The sequence below is a fragment of the Trichophyton benhamiae genome, assembly GCF_000151125.1.
Source record: "Trichophyton benhamiae CBS 112371 chromosome Unknown contig00142.0, whole genome shotgun sequence".
NCBI lineage: Eukaryota > Fungi > Ascomycota > Eurotiomycetes > Onygenales > Arthrodermataceae > Trichophyton > Trichophyton benhamiae.
In genome coordinates this window covers 113,821-137,303 of record NW_003315099.1, presented here as the reverse complement: position 1 = coordinate 137,303, position 23,483 = coordinate 113,821, and the positions used below count along the sequence as shown (strand labels likewise).

General features: G+C 48.8%; 9 protein-coding genes across 9 annotated transcripts; 4 read left to right on the top strand and 5 right to left on the bottom strand.

The window, feature by feature from the left end:
- Positions 1-105: 105 nt before the first annotated feature.
- ARB_00607 (uncharacterized protein) lies at positions 106-1,361 on the bottom strand (the record flags this gene model as incomplete). The annotated part of the gene is made up of 2 exons (XM_003013016.1): positions 106-289; positions 385-1,361. The coding sequence occupies 2 exons, from the start codon at positions 1,359-1,361 to the stop codon at positions 106-108; spliced, it is 1,161 nt and encodes a 386-aa protein (XP_003013062.1).
- Positions 1,362-2,138: 777 nt separating this feature from the next.
- Positions 2,139-4,026, bottom strand: ARB_00606 (uncharacterized protein; the record flags this gene model as incomplete). The annotated part of the gene is made up of 4 exons (XM_003013015.1): positions 2,139-2,420; positions 2,491-2,780; positions 2,849-3,522; positions 3,572-4,026. The coding sequence occupies 4 exons, from the start codon at positions 4,024-4,026 to the stop codon at positions 2,139-2,141; spliced, it is 1,701 nt and encodes a 566-aa protein (XP_003013061.1).
- Positions 4,027-5,355: 1,329 nt separating this feature from the next.
- Positions 5,356-8,598, top strand: ARB_00605 (uncharacterized protein; the record flags this gene model as incomplete). The annotated part of the gene is made up of 4 exons (XM_003013014.1): positions 5,356-5,658; positions 5,742-5,814; positions 5,889-8,023; positions 8,080-8,598. 4 exons carry the CDS (start codon positions 5,356-5,358, stop codon positions 8,596-8,598), a joined length of 3,030 nt encoding a protein of 1,009 aa, XP_003013060.1.
- A 510-nt stretch (positions 8,599-9,108) lies between these two features.
- Positions 9,109-10,729, top strand: ARB_00604 (uncharacterized protein; the record flags this gene model as incomplete). Its single annotated transcript, XM_003013013.1, has 3 exons — positions 9,109-9,355; positions 9,406-9,667; positions 9,721-10,729. 3 exons carry the CDS (start codon positions 9,109-9,111, stop codon positions 10,727-10,729), a joined length of 1,518 nt encoding a protein of 505 aa, XP_003013059.1.
- Positions 10,730-11,197: 468 nt separating this feature from the next.
- Positions 11,198-13,056, bottom strand: ARB_00603 (uncharacterized protein; the record flags this gene model as incomplete). The annotated part of the gene is made up of 3 exons (XM_003013012.1): positions 11,198-12,730; positions 12,797-12,867; positions 12,939-13,056. The coding sequence occupies 3 exons, from the start codon at positions 13,054-13,056 to the stop codon at positions 11,198-11,200; spliced, it is 1,722 nt and encodes a 573-aa protein (XP_003013058.1).
- A 360-nt stretch (positions 13,057-13,416) lies between these two features.
- ARB_00602 (uncharacterized protein) lies at positions 13,417-15,417 on the top strand (the record flags this gene model as incomplete). The annotated part of the gene is made up of 2 exons (XM_003013011.1): positions 13,417-14,885; positions 14,958-15,417. 2 exons carry the CDS (start codon positions 13,417-13,419, stop codon positions 15,415-15,417), a joined length of 1,929 nt encoding a protein of 642 aa, XP_003013057.1.
- Positions 15,418-16,451: 1,034 nt separating this feature from the next.
- On the bottom strand, positions 16,452-17,420 carry ARB_00601 (short-chain dehydrogenase, putative; the record flags this gene model as incomplete). Its single annotated transcript, XM_003013010.1, has 1 exon — positions 16,452-17,420. The coding sequence occupies one exon, from the start codon at positions 17,418-17,420 to the stop codon at positions 16,452-16,454; it is 969 nt and encodes a 322-aa protein (XP_003013056.1).
- A 1,516-nt stretch (positions 17,421-18,936) lies between these two features.
- On the bottom strand, positions 18,937-20,090 carry ARB_00600 (geranylgeranyl diphosphate synthase, putative; the record flags this gene model as incomplete). The annotated part of the gene is made up of 4 exons (XM_003013009.1): positions 18,937-19,342; positions 19,402-19,664; positions 19,732-19,760; positions 19,814-20,090. The coding sequence occupies 4 exons, from the start codon at positions 20,088-20,090 to the stop codon at positions 18,937-18,939; spliced, it is 975 nt and encodes a 324-aa protein (XP_003013055.1).
- A 1,409-nt stretch (positions 20,091-21,499) lies between these two features.
- On the top strand, positions 21,500-23,259 carry ARB_00599 (uncharacterized protein; the record flags this gene model as incomplete). The annotated part of the gene is made up of 7 exons (XM_003013008.1): positions 21,500-21,816; positions 21,876-21,941; positions 22,060-22,087; positions 22,188-22,546; positions 22,608-22,692; positions 22,730-22,923; positions 23,094-23,259. The coding sequence occupies 7 exons, from the start codon at positions 21,500-21,502 to the stop codon at positions 23,257-23,259; spliced, it is 1,215 nt and encodes a 404-aa protein (XP_003013054.1).
- Positions 23,260-23,483: the final 224 nt, after the last annotated feature.

Below are 23,483 nucleotides of genomic sequence, written 5' to 3'. Positions count from 1 at the left end.
AGAAAGTATATCCAGTTGAGTAGAAGTAGAAGCTGTAGTCTAGATGCTGATAGATGTTGTGACGCTGTAGATAGGTGGGTGATAGAAAACTATACAGGTCAGGGGTCAATGGGCATGGCCGACTTGCAGGAACAGCGGCAGCACCATCCCAACGACAGACGCAACGAGGTCTCTCATCGACTGCTTAGGCCGTTGCGGTGGGTCCCGCCCATCGACATAGCCGTTTGCATGAGACTCTCGACGGGCTGGCTCGAGGGGATTCTCCTGCATCGTATGCATGGCAACATACCTGCATGCGCGCCGGTCAGTAAAGAAATGTCGTCACCACCGCCGTCATCGTCCAGGGAGCAATCCTTCTTTAAAGGATGGTGGTGTGTGACTTACAAAAATGTGCCGGCAGAGAACAACAGGAGCATTCCTGTCCTCCACCGGGTGCTCTGCTCGTCACTGGCATGGCCTGCAAGTATGGTATGTGCAACAATCCACGTCAACAGCGCTCCCACCGGCGCAGCAAGACTGAACACCAGCAGATGTGCCCGGGCACTCTTGGTTGTATGACCCTGCTTCAGCAAGACAGACGTCAGGCCAAAGGATGCAGGAGCCTTATGTACCATAATCGCCACAAAAATGATCAGGCTCAGGCTCATGTTGGACGTGGATGCTCCTAGTGCAATGCCGTCTGCCGCCGCATGTATCACCAATCCAGCCGTCGTAGCCATGCCCGCACTGCTGCTGCCGGATCGTGAGCCGCTGCCACTCGTTCGTGCAGGCGATATGCCTCGCCCTATACCCGATCCCAGGTTATCCAGTGAGATATGGTATGGTCTCTGTTGCTGCTTGGAAGACGAAGACGCATATTGCGGCAACTTGTCAACCAAATACATTAGTATAAATCCACCAATAAGCCCGACACCAATCCAAGCATGTGGCCCGCTATCTTCATGTTCATGCTTATGGCCATGCTCATGCTCGTCATCATCATGATGTCCATCCGGCTTATTCTTGTCCTCGTCACCCTTCTTGCCCTCCTTCTTCCCCTTGCCGTCACTGCCGTCTCCATCCACAGGAGCGTCAGGCTGTGGTTTTTCGGCTTCAGGAGCCGCCTCCTCCCGTCTAGACAGGCGCCAATTCGCCTCATCCTCAATTCCACGTCCATTCATAGATTGAGGAACAGATACTACTTCCGCCCTGTGGTTCCATCGAACCTCAACACCATGTTCTAGCACATCCCTCCTTCGGTGCCCAGATTCATGTCCCTGCTGACTCGGTTTCACACGAGAGCTATATAACGTCTCAACTCCCTCGGGGATAATCACAATCAAGGACGTGCCGACTAGCAGGCCCATACCAAGCGCAGACATAAGCCGGAGCTGAGACGAGGATAAAGAAAAGGTCAATGGCAGCGACCCAACGATAAACGACCTATCCCGGCACCCGTCAAAACGTCAGTCTATGATCGTGTAGTGCTCTCAAAGGGGCAATATCAGGACTCACGCTGCTCCCATAAGGAGACTTAGGCATACGAGCGTAAAAAGCCCATCCATTGCTTCGGCGCTGCTGTATTTCTTGTTCGAAGCCTTCCCAAATTAATATCCAATTAAAGAATGCAAGTTATCCGTCTCTCTATGCCCTCATTCCATTATGAACCGCTGTCCGCTCTCTGCATTAATTCGTATAGTAGTTTTATAGTTGCTGCACAAGGTATGAGGTTTTGGTAGATGTGGCTACCTTGCGCCTCGGCGAGTTTGAAGGGAATGGACGTGCTCGTCAAAAGCCGCTCCGGAGCTAGTAACAGGGACAAAGAGAGCGATAGTAAAAGTACAAATAGAACAATAAAAACACAGCAGCGAATGAATAAAATCTACAATAACAACAATAAACATCAGGAAGTTTTTTGGTGGTTTTTTTTGATGATTTTTCGACTTTTTTTCGTTTCTTTTTCGGCTTTCGAAATATCACGTGACGGGTGCATTTATTACATAAGCGTCAGGAACAGTCATGTGATGAAAACTTAAAAAAAAAAGATAAAAAAAATCCATTAAAGATTCAAAAGATGAAGATGAAGATGAAAATATACAAATTGTTCATGAGAAAGAGAAAATTCGTCAACAGGACAGCATGAATGGCGATGGAGAAGTCTATGCATCTGACAAAATCTTGTTTTCGACAAGGCCCTGCCCTCTGTCGATGCTGTCTCGATAATCCTGTATCAGGACCGCAGGCGAGGCAGCAGTCGAAACATACTCCTGCAGCTTCCTGTCGGGAACAAGCAGATGCAACCCGCTATATACGAATGCACTGATTAGGAAGCCGACCAGGAAACAGAGCTGGTAGATACGGGTGAAGCCAACGGGGACATGGACATCCGTGTTGACCGTTGCAATAAAGCCCGGCAGGGATGGAACGGTTCCGCATATCCACTGGAGACAAATCAATTAACTAATGAATACGAAGCGTTGAGCAGGTGTTTGAGATAATGGTGTTTCTTACTGCAATGAAAGCACGCCAGTTGAAGCCGTGGCTAAACCAGTAGATGCTGGTGCGGTTGCCGGTGTAGAGATCCTCGACTTTGAGCTTCCGTCTGTGAACGATGAACCAGGCTGAGAATATGAGGCCGGTCATCGGGCCCAGGAAAACAGCGTAACTGCTCAGGACGCTGAGGAATATAGTGGCCGTGGAGACGAGTTTCCACGGGTTACAGGCTATGGAGAGGGCGATAGTAATGTATGCGCCACGCCGGATGTTGATGTATTTGGGGAATGTGGCCGCGAGGTCAAAGCCTAGTTCAACATACATAGGTCAGTTAAATTAGGATTTTTTGATGAGCAGCCGGGATGGTTGGCATTACCTCCCGAAAGAGCGTTTCCAGGGATGTTGACGCCGATCTGAGAAATGACGAGAGCACCACCGGCGAAGAAGGCAGCAGCTCTCGATCTGGATCCTCCGTGGTCGATGATAGCTCCAATGAGAGACGGCAGGTCCCAGTGTGCTTCACCAAATCTCTTCTGCGTGGCGGCAGTGACGAGCACGCCGATGACAGAGCAAATGATGCTGGAGATTGGGAAGCTGATGACCTGTCCGAGAATAGCGTCTCTGGGCTTCCTTGCAAACCTAGCATAGTCATTTTGGTTAAGGATTCCGGCGGATATGGCGCCAATTGTACTGATGATACCAAACACAACGAGCCAGCCAGCATCCTTGACTGGCTCCCCTGGCCCTCCGCCTGAGATTGTGGAGCCAAACCCTGCAGGGCCCATGGTGGCTAACGCCCAGATGAGAAGGACGAATTCGAAAACGACAACGACAGAGGCGGAGATGTAGAAGAACATGCGCAGGTTGTGCGGGCGTATGTATGCAACCGGAAGGGAGATGATCATGAAGACGATGTAGCTGACGAACTGGGCGGTAGTTATCCCTGTTGAAGGGGAGAGGTGGTTTGGTATACGCTGCTCGAGGGAGGGCCATATCGCCTTGAGACAGACGTAGACGCACTGTCCTCCAATGTATGACTGGAAGCCGTACCTACATTAGTTAGTCGACAGCTCTTCATCCATCCGCAGAATAAACTCACCATACTGGAACACTGTTAGCAAGTCTATTTACTAAGTAAAAAATAAAAAAAGTAATAATAAAAAGGTAAGGGAACATACCGATAGACAAGAAGATACGATTCCAGATGACAAACTGGCTACCGTACATCCCCCAGACATATCTGTTGACCACCGGGAAGCCAAGATGGTAGTAGGCTCCTGGTAGGGAGTTGAGCACGACGAAGAGAGTCGCCAGCAGATTACCGATGACGATGGCGATGATGGCCTGCCACCAATGTAGTCCCAGTGCTATCAGGGAGCTGCCAGTCATGTACGAAGAAATGTTGGAGTTTATGAGAACCCAGTAGGTGGTGAATGTCCATGCCGACCATGTCCTCCGTCCAGCCTCGATGGGCTTGATGTCGAAGTTGATCCAGGGGTCTGGCAGCGTACCTCCTTCATGCTCGATCTCCAGCTTCTTCAGTATCCTGTTCATTTCAGCAATCTAGGAATGGTTAAGGCTTGGTTGGTGATAGTTTCGAGTATGCTTTCAGCACGTAAGTAGATGACCACTTGCTAAGTCTGGCGTAGTTATATGTATGTCATTCAGCTGTACGACTCATCACCCCCCCGGACCTCAGCTCGTACAATCTAACTCTGGCTCTCCGCACAATGCCCTGAAGGAGAGGACGATAAGACGACGGCCATGGGTTCGACCCTCTCTCTGTTCCTCGGCTAGACATGGTAGTTGCTCGTTACTGACGCAGGGAGGTAAAGATATTCGCCGTGCAGGCCGGCCAAACTCCTGTCGGCGAACTTCTTCAGGCATTCCACTGTCAGCTTACTACTGACTGCCCCAAGCTATAATAGAGCTCTGGATAACCCAAGCTTCGAGCCGGGATACGACTTCTTCAACCCCCCAGAGCCGTCGAGATAGACTTCGTCCGTCCATTGCCCCGGAAAGCAACCGGCTTGCTGGGCCTGGTAGCTTTGCTGGTGGACCGCCAAACAGGCTCGAGGCCTGGACCAAGCCCGCCCGAAGCATGGAGACCACGGCTTCGATGGGCAAGCTAGTGTGAGATATCGCCCAGCTAGGTCCCCCAACGGCGAGTCAGGCTCTCGTATCGGTTTAGTTACACAGCAGCAGCTGGTTTCGTCCTGGAGATCTTCTGGCAATAATATTCGGCCTGTAACTCACTAACCAACGGCCCCCCCTCCCCGTCTGCCAGCTCAGCCATGACCATGACCTCCCGCCAGGTGGGCTCTGGCATCCCGCCGTTCCGCGAATGGGAGCTGACGCCTGACCGGAGCAGTCGGAGATGGCGATGGTTGGTGGAAATGTAGGCTCGTTCGGCCAAAACGCTTGCATCATGACTTGCTTGACAGCGTCAAACGGGGGGACCATGCAGGTTTGTCCTCCGGGAAGATCAGTCGAGGGTTCGCAGCAGCGCCGGCAAACGAGGCTTGTTGACACAGCAGGAGATGGCCGGCGAAGGGCGTTTGCCTCCTTTTTCCAGTCTTCCACCGCATGCCCATTTCGTTTGTAGCCTGCCCTTTGGGCGGAGACAGTGACGGCCACGGCTAGTCAGGCCCGGCCAGCTTGATATATAAACTGCTGATGGAGACCTCGCGGCGATCGAGTACTCTCTCTGGACTCCCCCCCCTTCCCAGCTGCTCCCTTCGCATATAACCTCAAACAGGGTCTGAGACTCGCTGTGTCCTCTCCGTTGCTAGGCAGAGTAATAGTTAACTGGTAGCCGCCGTCGCTGCTGTCGTTCGTTTGCTGTCGTTGCTGTTGCTGTCCCTCGCTTCTGCAGACGTCAGGATGTACCGCATAGGCGTAGACGTCGGCGGGACCAACACTGATGCCGCCATCCTCGATATCACGGCCAGCGAGACGCCCTCGCGCGGAGTCCTCGCCTCGAGCAAGACGCCCACGACCCCAGATGTCACCAGCGGCATCAAGAGCGTCGTCGAGGGCGTCCTGAGCAAGTCGGGCATCGACCCGGCCCGTATCCTCAGCGTGGCCATTGGGACCACGCACTTTGTCAATGCCGTCGTTGAAGCCGATGCGCGGAGACTCAGCAAGGTCGCCGTCGTCAGGCTCTGCGGCACCTTCAGCCAGGATGTCCGTCGTCTTCTATTCTGTTCCTCGTTCCCTTGCTGTCGTTGCTAGCTGTTGTGGTTTGTTGCTGATGCCGGTGGTTGTAGATTCCGCCCTTTACAAACTTCCCGCCGGCACTGCGGAGCATCATCGAGTGCCAGTCCTACTATCTGGACGGAGGTAAGGGACTGTCTACTACCACTCACTCTATATTATAACCAGTTAATGGAATGCTGAGCTGACGCCGGCTGCAGGCCTCGAGATCGATGGCCGCGAGATCACTCGGCTGGACCCCGAGCAGATCCGGGAGACCGCCAGGCGCATCAGCGCAGCGGGAATCACCAAGGTGGCCCTCGTAGGCATCTTCTCGCCCCTCGACCACAGCGGCATCCACGAGGAGGCCTGCAAGAAGCTCATGCTCGAGGTCGACCCGGGCCTCTCGGTCGTATGCTCCCATACCATCGGCGGCGTGGGCCTGCTCGAGCGTGAGAATGCCACCATCCTCAACGCCTCCATCCTCCAGCTGGCCCAGAAGACCGTCCGGGCCTTTGTGCAGGCCATGTCGGACCTCAGGCTTAACTGCAGCCTCTATCTGACGCAGAATGACGGTACCTTGACGGATGCTGTCACTGCCTCTGAGCTGCCCATCAAGACCTTTGCCAGCGGCCCAACCAACAGCTTGACCGGAGCTGCCTTCTTGGCCTCCCTGGACCGGAGAACCGGCAGCAGGTCAACTGCAGAGAGACAGACACTGGTCATTGATATCGGCGGGACGACTTCCGATATCTGTGCCTTGATGCCGTCGGGCTTCCCCCGCCAGGCATCGAACTTCGTTGAAGTCGGTGGTGTGCGTACCATGTTCTCCATGCCAGAAGTGCTCTCCATCGGACTCGGTGGAGGTAGCATTGTTCGTCAGGATGGAGCTTATGTCTCTGTAGGACCCGACTCTGTTGGCCATTACCTGACCAGCAAGGCTAAAGTGTTTGGAGGTGATACCCTTACGACCACTGACATCGTCGTTGCCGCTGGTAAGGAGCAGATAGGAGATGCATCCAAGGTTGCCGATGTCACTCAGCAGACCATCGAGGATGCACGGAAGGCCATCACCAAGCTGCTTAACCGTGGCATCGAAAGCATGAAGGTCTCCTCTCTTCCCGTTACCGTCCTCCTGGTTGGAGGTGGTTCGATCGTCTACATGGACGACCTCGAAGGCGTCGAAGAATGCATCATCCCCCCTCACCATGACTCTGCCAACGCCGTCGGTGCAGCCATAGCCAAGGTTGCGGGAACAGTAGACGTCATTGAGATCCTTGCTGGAAAGGACGAGAAAGAAGTTCTCAAGCAAGTCGAAGCTGCAGCTGTCGACATGGCTATTCAACGAGGTGCAGACAGAGATACCGTGAAGATTGCTGAGATCGAAAAGCTGCCTCTTCAATATGTGACCAACAAGGCTACCCGTATCATGATCAAGGCTGTCGGTAAACTGAGAGTACCCGCGGAGGAAGAGGCCGAGCAGGAGCGGGCTAAACTACCTGCCTATACCAACGGTACCAACGGAGCCAACGGCCACAACGGCAACGGTGTTGAAGGCGAGAAAGCTGCTGCCGCCGAGGACGTGTCTAGATCTGCTGTCAAGCACTCGATCTACGTCGATATACCATCATACAAGCCCGAAGTCGAGAATGGAGTCTGGTACCTAAGCGCTCTTGACCTGGAATTCATTGCTTCTGGCACCGGCGTGCTGGGAACAGGTGGTGGTGGCCCTTCATACCAACAATACCTCATTGCACTCGAATGTCTTCGCAAGAAGGGCAAGCGGAAAATGAGAGTAGTCAAGCCCGAAAGCATGGCTGACACAGATGTCTGCGTCTTTGCTTCCTGGTACGGAGCCCCCAGCGTGTCATCCGAGCGTATCCCCCAGGGCAACGAACTCATCCGATCCGTCGAAGAATCCATCAAGCTTACCAGACACGAGAAGTTCCATGCCATCATGGCCGATGAGATTGGCGGAGGAAACGGAATGGTCACCTTCCCTACTGCAGTGCACTATGATATCCCCACCATTGATGCAGATCTGATGGGACGAGCTTATCCTACCATCCAGCACGGGACCCCTTACGTCTACGGTGAAACAATCTCACCATGCGCCCTGGCTGACTCGAAGGGTAATGTCTCGGTTGTCATGCACGCCGAGTCCAACCAGAGAATCGAGACCATGCTTCGAACTACCTGTGTAGAATTGGGTCTCTTCACCTCCGTTTCCGCTGCTCCTCTTACCGGGAAGGCCATCAAGAAGTACGCTGTGGAAAACACCATGTCTCAAGCCTGGTACCTCGGACGAGCCATCCATCTCGCTCGCCGTGAGAAGGTCGATGTTATCGAAGCAATCGTAAGTCATTCCTTTCCCTCTCACCCATGTATACACCATCAAACTAACATGCCTAGTTCAAAACCACCCCCGGCCGCCTCCTATACACAGGCAAAATAATCGACGTCCACCGAGACGTCAGCCACGGCTACACTATGGGCTACTGCATCCTTGCCCCTCTATCCAGCGACGAAGTAGCAGACTCCTACGACAACACCAATAGCACCTCATCTTCCCCATCTTCCACCGAAACCGAGCCACACCTCATCATCCCTTTCCAAAACGAATATCTCTACGCCGCTCACGTATCTAACCTCGACAAACCCCAAGAGCCAGTCAACCAGGACGTCATCTGCACAGTCCCCGACCTCATCTCCATCCTAGATAAGGACGGTGAGGCAGTTGGGTCCCAGGAACTCAAGTACGGTCTCCGAGTACATGTCATCGGCATGGCCGCTCATCCGCTCTGGACCCAGGACCAGAGAGGCCTTGATGTCGGTGGACCTAAGTATTTCGGCCTCGACATGGAGTGGAAGAGCATTGGGAAGTACCAGAGGCCCAGGAGCGTTATTGATGAGTTCAATGTCGTCGTTTGATTTAATTCTCTTAATTCTTTTGCCGCTGCATACTGGATTTTGTTGCATGTTTAGAGATGTATATATCTTTTTTCCCCCTTTGTAAATACTTTAATTGATATGGGCCTAGCATGCTATTAGAATCAGCTCTGATATCATCCTTGATAGCATAAATATAACTTTCGGGTCATCGTGGACAGCTTGAATTTCTATTTCAAAGTGCAAAATATGCTTGGAGTCGCGGAAGTGAAGATTAAGTAATACAACATTATATAATCAACTTATATAATCATTACTTAACAAGAATATTTAGCTTAGTCAGCAAATCTAATCGCGTCGCGTTTCTTTAATTTAATTCTTGACTTCACGCTGAGCGACGACGAGAAGAACCAGAGAAGCGCAGATACACTGATTCAAGATGGATAAACATAACGAGTGTGAGTATTTAAAGCTATTAATTCCTACTGATAGCTCCCGCACTGACACTGCTCCCCAGGGACTTGCGATGCCAACGATGCAGTGGAAATATCCATGGTCCAGCCAGGTGATGACGGCCAGAAGCTGACCACCCTCTCAACCTTCAACCCCCAGTTCACATATCCACTTTTCGGAGATGAGGAATCGATCTTTGGCTATAAAAAGCTGAATATCAAGCTTCGATTTGCGGCGCATGACCTCCAATCACACGTTCAGATCTCGTACAATGAGAAGTTCAAGCAGGTAGAGGATATAAAAGCTGCTGACCTCCTTGGGATCCTCAAACCGTGTCTTCCAGAGGGTATGTACAGCAGGGAATAAATGAAGATGTGAACACTGACGTGCGGTTAGTTTCATTTTCGACCATCGATGAGTTTAAGAAGCGTATAAACGAGGGGGATGCGGCGAGCTTTACACCCCCAGGCAAGCTCGTTCATAGCTATTCGAGAGATGATAAAGACTATGAGATATGGGCGGGCTCCCTGGCCGATCCAGAAGTACGCAAGACTCTGGATAGGATACAGATCTTCGTGTCGTTCTTCATCGAAGGTGGAACCCCCATTGAAACAGACGACTTTGACTGGACTCTGGAAAGATGGATAATATATTTTGTGTATGTTCTGCTCACTCCTTTTCAGGTCGGCAGTGTTCTAACATTGGTAATAGATACGAAAAGCAAAAAGAGCCATCTAGCCCAAAAGCATCAAGGTACTCCTTTGCAGGATACGCAACCACATACAGATGGTACTTTTTCCATCCTCAATCATCGAATGCTGCAAAGTTGGCATACGAGGCCCAGAAAACGGAGGCTTTCGATTCATTCCCAGTCTCAAAGATACCCGCGCGTTTACGCATTGCTCAGTTCCTCATTATTAAACCACATCAGCACGCTGGTCATGGATCCCAGCTCTATCGCACAATTCAAAAAGCCTGCCTTGAGGACCCTACCATCTTCGAACTTACCATCGAGGATCCAAACGAGTCATTTGATGCACTTCGAGACTCAAACGACTACCACACGTTAAAACCAGAATTCTCTAAACATAATATTACAATCAACGCCAACCCCATCCCAAACACTACCCCTGGAAGCTCCTCTTCTCAACCTCCAAAACATCCCCGCGTCATGCCAACCTCTCTGCTAATCCCTACAAAAACCCTTGATGATCTCAGGCAAGAGTTCAAAATCGCCCCTACTCAATTCGCCCATCTGGTTGAGATGTATCTTCTTAGCCAGATACCTCAGTCCCACCGTGGGGCGGAAAACGTCAACATGACTCGTCTTACAACGCAGAAGTCTCGACTGCAGAATGAGCATGATAGACGGTATTATTGGTGGCGCATGCTTGTTAAGCAGCGATTGTACAAACGACACCGTGATATGTTAATACAGATTGATAAGGATGAACGGGTAGTCAAACTTGACGAGACGCTGCAGAACGTGGAAGAAGGGTATGATGTTCTGCTGAAGGCGTTTGATGAGCGGGCTTCAAAGGTATCAGGCAATGGGAAGGGTAAGGACCGAGAAGCCGATGATAACGAGGATGGGAATGAGGCTTCCGCCTCTGCGACTAAAATGCGCTCAAAGAGGAAGTTCACTGTTGAAGATGACGATGATGAGATGGAAGATGCCCCGTCGGCGAAGAATAGAGGTGGGAAGAAGCCAAAGGTCTAAGACAGGGTTGGTAGAGCTGAGCTGTGAGCTCGCTCTCCAAGGTCTTAACTGTATTGTAAATCTGTATGATAATTATGGTCTTCTAGCGAGCAATTGACAAATATTTATCAAGAGACATTTGCGTGAACGTGCAGATTCGTAAATAAACAAATATACTAGCCAAGATGTATAAATCAACAGAATTAAAGGAGGCTAGTGCAAGACGTAAGTATCCTTACTTCCGCTTCCGTGAGATTGGGAGATGTTCGTCTCATGACAGCACAAGGACTCAAAAGTCAGTCGGAGAATAGACGTAAATATGCATAGCCACATCCAACTGTAAAAAGGACAACGTTGAGTACGAACGAACGGTAAGTAGCATGAAGTATAAATTAATCAAAATAAATAAATAATGGATTGGGTCCAAAATAGGAGATCTAAAGGATGGATGAGAAACAGATGACATATGGTGGAAGATAGGTGGTACTCCTATCCACTCATCATCGTGGCTGTTTCTGGATCAAGGCTGTCGACCGTATCTTCTGAATCAGTCTCAAAACTAAGTATGCTGGTACTTGCCCTTGGAGACCCGATTGTGGTCAAAGGAGCGGTGGATGATGGGGCTGGTGTTCCTGCTGAGTATCTCCGCGCAGTAATTTCGGTAATATCTTGAGCCGCGAGTGAAGATTGTACTTGATCACCGGCAGCAGGTGGCCCGTTAGGATTCACGAGTTCCCCGACAAATTCAAATACGCGTCGCAACCCCAGGATTTCATTCGGCATTGTATCGTCCTCTAATTCTGGAGTCAAAGAGCCAGGAGGTAAAGCTGATATCCGGATGGTATCGTTTTGCTGACCGTTGATAGGAGTAGTCGGAGACTGGGCTATGGGAGTCATGTCTTCACGACCGAGCAGCCTATGCCACCATTGTCTAAGTCGGTATCGGCACGCTGCTGCTCGATACGCATGTAGTGTTCGTCTCTGCTCACGACGAGCTAACATATCTACTCGACGTCTTCGACAGCTTATTGAATTTCCGCAATGTTTCAGGAGCATGTAAAGAACAGCCACAAAGAGGGAGACAAAAGCAAAGTCACGAATGACATGTTTTATTATGGCTGAACGAGAAGGTAGTTGATTTGAGGGAGGGGAGTTTGCAGGTGATGGTTCTGTCCAACCTGTATTGGAGTTTTGTGTAGAGTCAATAATGGATGTATTGTTAGATCCAACTGCATGAGGTATGTGGTATGGGCTTGTACTGTTTTTCCCTTTATATCCCTTTTCCGATCCATTCTGACGGACCTTGGAGACTGGTCGACAGGGACTATCAGCTAAAGAGGTTGGTAAAGGTCCAAACCGATGTTTCACGAGGCGGAACATGTCCGGGACAAGCTGGAAGGTAGCTGATATGAAGCACTGTAAGGTCTTACACTCCTTGAGCTGCGCAGTAAGATTGGTACAGTCATCAAAAAGGTGTTCACGGATCTTTTCATCTTTCTCCTTGATAACGTCGTCGAGAGCCTTGGCTTGGTCTCTTAGTTTATGTAGTTCCTTGAGTTGTTCTTCTAACTCAGAATCTGTGATGGGATGGCTCTTGACAAGACTCTCTTGGTGTAGCCTGCCATTCCCACTGGCTTTCAGCCATTCTTCCAGAACCGAGGGTTCATTAGTAGTTGGCGCTGGCGAAGTTACGAGGCGCAAAATCTCCGGTTTATCCACGGAATTGAATGAGACAGCAAAGCCAGATGTGTCATTTCCTTCTTCCTGGCCTGCAGGATAAAATGTGAAGGTGAGTATCTGGGCAGCATAGTCTCCAATAGATCCTCTGGGACTGGCAATGCACAAGCTTCTCCAATGCAGACGTAAATTAACGCCTTCTTTTCGACCCATTAACTGGGCAGTAACTATACCATCTCCAACAGCATTGGCTCCATCCCAGGTGAACGCGAGCTTTTGGTCATTGAGTCGCACATCATTTTCACCACAGACACTGTTTGTCCGTGCAATTTGAATGTGAAATATCTAGTCCAACCTATTAGGACCGAGTAGTATGCGCGTACGGAGATCGTAAATTGTACTCCAACTTACAACATTGGACTCCCCGTCTTTAAAACACTGCCTACATGGCGTCTCAAACTCTACCGAAACGGCATCTTTGCCTACAGATACGTCACATCAGCCGTCAGCTGCACAAACAAGCAGGTGGATCCAATTGACATGGAGGACTAACTTCTATGGAGCTTCACAGTATCAAACTGGCCGCTTCTATGGGAGATGCTGACGGGCTGAGCGAACACAGTCACCACCAGCAGGAAGAGGATCAGGAACGTCTTGGCGGACCCAAGCATGGCGGAAGCAGACCCTAAGCCCATGGCATCTCACCCGGCCATGGTGCACGCTGCAGTCTTATCCAAAATAAGCGACAAAGGAGTACGCTATTACCGTCAAAACATCCGACGGCCTCTCTGTTCTGCTTTGCGACGAGGAAGAAAGGGAGCGAAGAAGAAACGCCGCGACTTCGTGTCGAAAGCCGAGAAAGCTGCGCCCTCCTGCTTATGTCATTTATTGCTTAGTCAATGCTTAGTCATTGTCACGTGGTATATTTTGAGCCGCACGATTTAGCTCCAAAGGCAACAACATCAAAGTTGAGAACAAATATTGAAAAACAGACAACGAAAGGAGGACATGCTCGATGTCCACGGGCAATAATGGCCTGTTGGAAGAACAGGAGTTGCAAGGAGGGTGATCTCCTTCGTCCGGCTTCTCGAGATTCAGCAAAAATCCTGGACTACTCATATAATACATGGCATCAACTCCTTTGGTCTGCCGAAGCCAAAGCACAACTGCCCGATGCTTGTAGCAGTATAAGGGCCCTTTTGCATAGTACTCCTGCTATTCCAGACACTTCCAAAATTTCTGAGTTTGCTGAGGATCACTCTCTATTCCTGGAAGGATACTCAATATGGAGTATCAACTCAACATCACCCTGTTCTCTTACCACCGAGACTAAGAAGGCCAGGCCTCAGATGATACGTATCGGGGTGCTAAAACCTACATTCTGTTCCCTTTCAGAGAATTTTCTTCCAGAATGGCCAGGTTTTGAAGCTTTACCCGATGCATCTGGTAGCAATTTTCTTTCAGTGTTCGTTTTGGGCTGGTCATACGTCCTTTCTACACGCTTGATTGAACTTCGAGGGAATCAACACGACCAGGCTCAGTATACCAACAATATAGCAATAATGGCAAACAAATCAGGTGGCTTGAATTCAAATACTGGATATGAGCTGCCTATTGGTGATGCAACAGCACAAGAGTCCAGATGGTGGGCTGCAGTTCTCGCCAATGGGTGTGGATGGCGAGCAACGCTTACCCGCCAGGATAAGGAGTACTATCCTCCATGGAGTTGCCACTTGAAGGATGGTGGAAAACCGTTTACTATTATTCATGATAAATTGGAATTAATCATATCTTCCGAAAGAGATCCTCCGTCATCAGCTCAGGCTCAGAGTTATCTCCTTCGGGTAGCGGAAATGCATGATATATTCGATCAGCTCCTCGCAGCCTTCACTGCTGTCCTTACTGTCCCGTACCATATGAGATTTGGAGCACCTGTCAACCTTCCTGAACCTCACCTACATACCCGCCCAAAGAAGCAGAGCACTATTGGATATAAACAGAAGATCCCGACCTTTGACGAGCTTCCATATTTCATGTCATTTTCCACTATACCTAATGTGATATCGTCATGCCTCTTTAGTTGTTTCTGGGAAGTGGGAATACCCTGTAACCTTGCTAGCGAATGGCTACATACACCACTTAGTGATATCTTACCGGCTCTTATTCTTGAGCGAAAGCATCGCAGTATCATACAAATGCTAGCCACAAGGTCTCCAAATGTGGCGCCTTTGCTACTAGGCTCAGCTATCACTGGAATGCTGCATCGCATACCAGAAGTATACAAATCGTTTATACCCCCGATTTGCCTCGAAGCGGCTGTCTGGAGTTCGTCACAACAATCCTTTATGGATCCAGTTTTTCACCACATGCCGAAATTACGAAGGAATATTGCATTTAAGAAATTAATTACGCGCGAAGATGAATTCCGGATTCTATACACTACCGATTTTGAATCTGCAGACTACCCAGCTTTACCCCTAAGCCCATACCCTCCATTTGGGTATGTGGGACTCGGAGATACTGCCCTCGAAGTTCAGCTACACGTCTTATGCGGTCATAGTTTAAACTATAGCCACTGGGTTTGGCAAGGTCAAGATTCAGGAGAGGTGCGATGCTTGGATGATTACGGCTTTACCCTATCAGGAAACATATCCTCTCTCCCTGCACATGGTAAAACTGGTTGCACCATTTCTCAACTCGTAAATAGAGCCCTCCTGTCTGTAACACGAAAGTTATCCACCTGTTGGACTGATTTCATTACCGGACCGCAGCGAACTTCAAATGGGGACATTAACGAAAGACTTTCCGAAGTTGCTACTCGAAATCTATTCTCCTGGACTCTTTTCTCCGACGGTGTGAGAAAAGAGGACAAGGAGCTATGGCACCATGAATGGCTAGAATTTCTTCTAGGGGTCGACGATAATGCTTCAGAGACAGATTCCAACTTGACATCAATCAATGGGCAATCAAAATCTGCAATATCGTCATGGTTGCAAACAGTTTTCATGTCTCATGCAATACAGGACCTCTAGACTGCCAAACTCGACACCTCAACATATTCACAACATGTGACAGACTCTCTCGACAGCCCACTTGTGTATTTTATCTCATATTTGGCTCTCAAATCTTTATTCTCAGTGCTTCTTCCACCCATCTCTAATCCAACCGCCAGGCTGAGTTCCATCTGGGCCTCCTCCAGGGTGATCTTCGCATTCTTCGCATAGCATCCAATTGCCGCCTGCTTGGCATAGCTTCCATTCGACTTTGCATCCCTTTGCAAGGCATTTTTCATACGTATGTTCGGAATTTAGATGCCCACACTCCAGACAGGAGCCTTTGCGGCCGGAGGAATAGGAGCGCTTGTAATATTCGTTAATATTCGGTACTCCATTTCGGCCACTAGTTAGTTTACATACCATTATTTTGGTATCTTTGCAACTTTGGGGTAGTTCACTTTGCCTGTGGCAAGATTGTCTCTAAACGATCATATATGGTCGGTAAAATCTGATTCACAGTAGAGGGTTCTTATAAGTCTACAGTTGAGGGGAAGGGGAGGCTGCTGCCTAAATACTGTTGGGAATATACCCTTGCCGTTATAATCCCTGCTCAGCCACATCCAAGCATGTAGCTCTTTGCAGCTTCTCTCTCAGCAGCCATCAGACTAGTCTATAAGTCGAAGAAGCGCTCAGACTTGAGGATTGCTGCCTGGCTAATACCCTCATGATGAAAATGTATTTCTTTTCTCTTGAACTCATAATACTTACAAGATACTCCCATATTAGGAAAATACCAAAACGTTAGTATCGATAGACAATAGTGCCTGACCACCTCTGCCAATTATCAATTAAACGGATAATAATAATGGTGGAATGATAAAAGCTGAGCTCCCTGTTGAATAGACAGGGAGAGTATTCGGAGACCTGCAAATCATATACATAAATATAAGTAGCGATAATAATTACAACATGGGCGTAATTAATGCAGGATTCCTTTGGCTCATAGTCAATATAGAAAGGTAATCTCGGGCTTATCGTTAGCCATCGCGATGCAGAATTCAACACTTTCATTACATGTAGTCTGTAGTCTTCTTCTCACAAAATTCCCAAAACTCCTGTGATCTTCCCGTTCCCCCATCCTCTGTTGACTTGGACGCATCAACTAGATCCTGCCTTACTGACCGAGAAATTCTACCCCAGGGTATGATGTAGCACCCGTTTTCTTCCAGGTTTACATCTGACGACAATCCAGCGAACAACTCGGTTATGGCGGCTAATTTCGGCTTGTATAGCAATGGCATGGCTAGAACCTTCATCCAAGGACTGTGTCTGAGGAGATTTGTGTTGGCAGCTCCAGGGTTGAGTGAAACACTTATAATGTTATGAGAAGGGCCAGCTCTCCGGGCAAGTTCTGACGCTAAGAACATGTTGCCAGCCTTGGAAGTGATGTAGGTTCGAGTTTGATCCTTTGGAGGTGTTGTAAGCTCTGACATGATGATCCCACCCTGGGGAGCAGATAGCTCAACAATTTGGCTGCCCGTCCAGATAACGCGCACTGAGCCTGGAGTAGATGTTGCTGCGGTGGTTTCTAAAAGAGGGAGAAGTAGCTGTGTGAATAGGAAGGGTCCCAGGCAGTTTGTTGCAAGCTGTAGTTCAATCCCTTGTTTGGATAAGCTTCCAAGTGGCGGTTGAGACACGCCTGCGTTGTTCCAAAGAACGTCGAGTCTGGATTCTTTCTCCATGAACTCTTCGGCGGATGTCTTTATAGTGCTCAGGTCGTCAAGCACGAGATGGAGAAACTCCAGGCTTCCACCATTCGGTATAGCAGCCTGTATCTCCTCGATCGCCTTTTGTGCTTTCTCTTTCGACCGTCCAGCGATGTAAACTTTTCCTCCCTTCTCGTAGAGCATCTTAACTAGTTCAAAGCCGATGCCAGAAGCACCACCTGTCACAATAAACACCTTTCCATCTTGCAAGCCCACCTTAGCTTCTGTCCAGTTCGGCTTGGGCGGGAAAAACTGCGAAAACTGAGCACCCATCTTGATATACGTAGGAGACTGCTCTTCCTGTGCAATCTGTGTGTTGGTTGTGAAGGGTGAGCAAATGTTGACAGGAGTTAGAGTTGAAGTCAAACGACATCAAGCGTCTGGAGACGAGAAGGAAGAGAAGCTTGTCCTTTTTTTGCGGAGACGCTTGAGTCAAAGCTCTTGGTGCTGGTGATTGTCCCTTAGCGCGGACGAGGGTCTTGTAAAAATAACCCCCGTACTTAAAATCCTTCAAACTCGCACTGAAACACTGTTGTACAGGGAGGATCAATCGACGTGGCGGCGTACTGATTGTACCACTCTTTTTTGTCAACTATCACGCCCCAGACAAGGCGTGTTAATCGCCGACTTAAAAGATCTTCGTGCACGGTGGGCTGCGGTAACCAATCGAGACTGATTTTCCTTTCACGGTGGTGTTGACTGAAGGAAAGTGAGTCAAGGGAACCCATGCAGGTTATATTAGCGAGTTGATAGAGACAGGGGTACACCTCGTAACGTCAAAAGAGATGACGTCCGGTTGTGGCTGTACAGTGTTTGTCTTGACGTGCTCTATCTCGAGTCTTTGCCAGTCAAAACGTGTCAAAAATATTCTGTATATCAAAATAATGGCATACGGAGTCCTGACGTAAGTTCTGACGTGGTTTCCGTAAAAGGCAGGGACGTTGGGCTGTGTTAAAGTTCTGCATCGATTTCCATTTTTAGTAAGAGCAAAACACGTCCGTGCACATCAAGGTTTAGCCCCACTTAATAAGCGTTAATCACATGATGTGAATCCTTCATCACGTGACTCAGTGTTTTAAAGTTGCCAGGATTCACTTTCCTTTCTCGGTGCATCTTAACCTTACATCCAACGTCGCTCTATCACTTCCACCAGGATTTGCTGAAGCTCCCCCAATCCTCCCGATGTCTTGATGATCCCGAACGTGTTACTTGACACGCCACACACGCGCTGGAGTGGAAATAATGCATTGCGTATATGCAACCTGGGAGCAAGGGTGATGCGGGTTCCTACTTGTTTCCTCGCGGCTGGGCGGGCGAGTCACTCGCACTTCCAAGTCCACGCGCCTTTTGCGTGGCTGTGAGTGGGATTGTCCCGCAAAAAAAGAGGTATCGGACCAGTATAATGACACAGACCTCACAGATAGCCGGCTCTGTTGTGGTTCGCTGAGTCGAAACACAACAGAAATTGATGGGTGATCCGCATTGCAAGAAACCCACAGATACTCCGTAATATCTAGGCTCTTCGCAGGCTAGGGAAGTCATCACTATTTGCCACAAGGTGTTTAAAAGTCCAATTATTATTGATCATCAAGGGAACATGCTTCATTAAATTTACATCGCTGAAAGCCAAAATGGAAGGCGGATAAGAAAGAAAGCGGAGCACAAGAAGGAAATTTACCGGGAAGAAAAAGACCAGCTTCAGGACACATTTTGCGTCACCCCAGGAATACCCCCGTATAACTGCTCCGTAAGGAGTACATGGATACGAATCTTTTATCGTTCCAGGGTATCAGTAGTCATGATAACGTGGGCAGTAGATGCTCCAGACGAGGTTCCCGACATGGCTATATCTCACTGCTTCAAGGTATGCTCGAGTATCCTTGGAAAGGTTGGAGTCCTGCTTCGCCTTTTCGACAATGATGTTAAACTCGGCCACCTGCTTTTTTATTTCCTCTGCACATGCAATCATTGCGTCTTTTTCACTGAGAGATCGCTCCTGCATGATGACCCAGACAGCGTTGAAGACATAATCTAGGCCGTCTGCTGCTGCTTCATCACGCTCCTTTCTCCAGGAGTAGAGGTCATTTGTGAGGCCAAGAGCAGCATATCCTGGCCTAGCCAACTCCATGCAAAGCTCTAACTCGTCATCTGGGATGGTAAGGCCCATTCCAAAGGTCAATGTCCCGAACCAGATGCTACCGCAGAAGTTAGAACAAGGTGTATGAAAAGGATATGACTTCTATTTAAAACTTACAGCTCCCCAGCGTCAATGACTCGGCTGGGAATGTATTCCTTCAGAGTGTCAAACGGCCGTGTTCTTGTTCGAGAAGCAAGTTGAACGAATTTAGACCATGCCTTCATAGCCGTGATAGCGCGCGGGGGATCGATGGCAACCATGTTGGCCAGAATCTGGGCCTGAAGTTTCTTCTCTTGGCCATCATGAGATGTGGCTTCTTGATCCAATGCCTTTTCATCGCCAAAGGCATCAAGCATATCGTGGTGCTGCCCATCCTTATACTATTCATGGTTAGCATCAGTCATCACGTTGCATTCCAGCCACCAAGAATAGAAGTCGTTCACTCACCCCCTTAAGATCAAGCTTCTCCATGGCATCTATATGGCTTGTCAATATCGGATGGTTAATGTGATGATATATGCTTACTTACCGTCATAGAGGAAAGCAAACTCGTTAGCATACGAGATGATCTCCAGCCTCTCAGGGAGGCACTCTGGAACAGTCACTCGAATAAAGCTGAACGGGTAGCCAAGTCCGCCCTTATAGCCATACACGGGGCGTACGTTCTTGCTCCAGTCGTCTTGGGCACGTAGAGCACCGTTGATTTCCTTATATGGGTCCAAATGCATACGAAGGGGAAGGCCCAGGTCGAGACCGTCTGTCTCATAGAACTGTGGATCAATCTCATAAGAGTATTGGAACTCCATTATGTTGGGTTGGATGATGGTATTGGCAAAGGGTTATAAATGGTGCAAGAGTTTTCTGCGAGCAAAAAAAAGATGAAAAGGATGCAACAGTTGAGGGCTAGAGTTTTTACATATCCAGAGCCTTGGAGGCTCCTTATATATCATTTTGATATATACGTCTAACGTTGACAGCCTATGATCCTTTCACATTATCCACTCACCAGCTATCCGGTAACTTTTGTTTTGTACCGGGCATATACATCCAAGATACAGTGTACCTCAGGCACGGAAATCTGCGGCGCACTCAGCCCACACAAAGTAAGGGGGGGCTTTCCATTCAGGACTTAGCGAAGGGGCCATGATCCCATTCTTTCCAGCTGTGGAGCTTCAGGCTGATAGCGTGAAGCAACTCCCGTCAGGTGGGCCAACCGACTCTATTTTCAGCCTAATAGCCTGTTTACTTGCTTACCAGCAATTAACGCAAAAGTAAAACAACAAGCAGGGGTCGAGAACTAGAACTGCATATGTATGTATATAGAGCAAGGCTCGTGGGAAAACCAATGGCTCAGCCGCCCAAAAAGTTGGTGAGCATTTTGATAATTCGGCACAAGCCGTCATCATGGCTACGAGAGCCCGCTTTCGTTCTGTTTTCAGTATGTATGCATCTCTAAACATCGAGGGGAATAAGCCACGCTGATTGGATTCGTATGCAGGGTCTGTTCTTCTTGACCCCTGTTGGCTGCTGATCCGAGGATTTGTTCTGGGGCTGGATGGAACTTAATCGAGAAACTGATACCAAACAACCTGGCGCGAGGCTGGATGTCCCGTTTCTGCAAATAAAAAGGTCGAAAGTGCTCACTACTGAGATGAATTTCGGTCGCTGGTGAGTTAACCAAGCGTTATCTTCTGCTTTCTAATACGGTTTCTTTAACTTTTATCGCTGGGAGAGACGATACAATGGATAACATAGGTCTCAATCTGCCCTTCACCCTGACCATATTGGCGGGGTCTTATATCCTGTACTCACTTGGCCGTATTATCTACAACCTTTACTTTTCCCCTCTGTCCAAATTCCCGGGCTCAAAATGGGTGATTGCAACTTACTGGCCGGAGTTTTACTATGACTGGTGGTGCAATGGAAAATACCTCTTTGAAATTGAGAAGATGCATGATAAATATGGTGAATAAGATCTTCAATCCTGCGGGATGATTTATTCCTAGAAGAAGTTGCAGTATCCATCAGATGAAGCGAACTAATGGTGAAAAGGTCCTATAATCCGAATCAATCCTGAAGAGCTGTCTATTCGTGACCCCGACTTTTACAATGAAATCTATGTCACAGAGAGCAAACGCAGGACAAGTCACTATGACGTTTTCTGTAAAGGAATTGATTTCGATGGTCAGCAAATATATAACCTTGACACAGAGAGATGCAAATTTGTTGTCCAGTTGCTAACTTGATACTAGGATCGCATTTACTTACTGTGGACCATGATCTCCATCGCCGTAGGCGAAAGCCACTCGAGCCATTCTTCTCTCGCCAGGGAATTATGCGGCTTCAAGACATGCTGGCAGAAGTTGCCCTCAAGCTTGAATCACGAATCAGAGCCCTTGAAGGTACAAACACGGTGATTCGACTGGACCATGCATTCTCCGCATTCTCCGGCGATATCATTGGGAAAATCTGCCTGGACAGCGGGGATGACAGCAAGACGTTTTTGAGTCACCCAACGTTCAACCCTGAGTGGTATGTAACGCAAAGGCCGGCCCCCTAGCGAAAAGACGCACATCTGACCGTGTGACTAGGTACGACACCATCCACACGATTGTTCGATCAATTCCCTTGTTTACAGCCTTTCCATGGATTGTCCAGTGAGTCGAATAGTATACCCTTGTGCCTCCTCGAGGCTGAAAATAAGCCCAACTTTCTAACAGGGAGCAGGGTAGTGAGCTTCATTCCGGAATCAATCCTTCTACGGGCTTTTCCTAGGGGCCAAATGTTCAATAACTTCAAAGAGGTATGTAAATTCTCTCAAACCCCTGCGTAGGGGGCTAAACGAGAGAGATACACAACGAGGCATTTCTAAAAAAAAGGGGGGGGGTTTAAATTAAATTTAGGTCGCTAAACAGCACATCTATCGAGCCTTGAAAGATACAGAGGAAAGTAAAAGGACTGGCAAAGAGGATACCAATCATGCCTCTCTTTTCCACTATATCGCAACGAGCGATATGCCCGAATCAGAACGGTCCCCGGAACGACTAGCCAAGGAGGCCCAGGTCCTGCTTGGTGGTGGAACCGCCAGTACTGCACGTACTATTGGCTTTACATCATTCTACATCATGTCTAACCCGAATATCCGGTCGAGGCTGGAAGATGAACTCAGGGATGTGATGGCAGACTGGCCGCAGCGCGTCCCTTCTTGGGCTGAGCTCGAAAAATTGCCCTTCCTGCAGGCACTCATCAAGGAATCCCTTCGGTAAGCTCCAGCCCCAACTCAAAGCGCAAAGTCGTCGAGACTAACAAAATTACATTTACAGCCTCAGCTATGGTGTTATGCACAGACTTCCCCGTATCTCGCCCGACGTGCCTATCCAGTACAAGCAATACACTATCCCACCTGGTGTAAGACAATATTTCCAAACTCTGTCTAGCGCCCTAGTTATCAGGTGGTAATGGCTACTCATTCGCTCAGGTCCCCGTCGGCATGTCAGCTTATTTCATGCACTCTGACCCCAAAGCATTCCCCGAGCCAGACAAGTACATTCCAGACCGATGGCTCGGAAAGGTGACTCCTGAAATGCACAGGAGCTATGTCCCATTCACACGAGGGTCCAGAAACTGCCTGGGAATGAAGTGAGTGATATCTTCCTTTACCGTTATTGGACAGGTCGTGGCTGTGAACAGATCTGCCTGCAGCCTGAACATGCAGATGTTAGCGGCGTCTGCTTCGTATTCCGGAGGTGCCTAACTTTCCACAATAATAATTTCGGGGGCTAACGGACTTCTTTAATTCCATCACACAGTCTTGCCATGTCCGAGATGAGCCTTATCCTGGCCGTCCTTTTCCGACCCAACGGCCCCAAGTTTGAGCTATTTGAGACGGACGAGAGCGACGTAAAGCAAGCCCACGACTTCCTTATCCCCCTGCCAAAGATTGAAACGAAGGGAGTCCGAGCTATCATTCCCTAGTAGACTAACTAGTTAACTAATGAAGGGAGAACGTTCTTCGTGGAGTCGCATGTACTTAGTTATTTATACCCTACGCCATTTGTGTAAAAATTTAAAAGGCCTGCCACTGTGGGCTGCGACCTCCCATCTTAACTGACATGTTAATGAATGCCTGATATTGGGTACTATTATTGGCCATCCTTCCCGCCCGGCTATTTATAAAACTGCTAAGTACAAAGATCTAC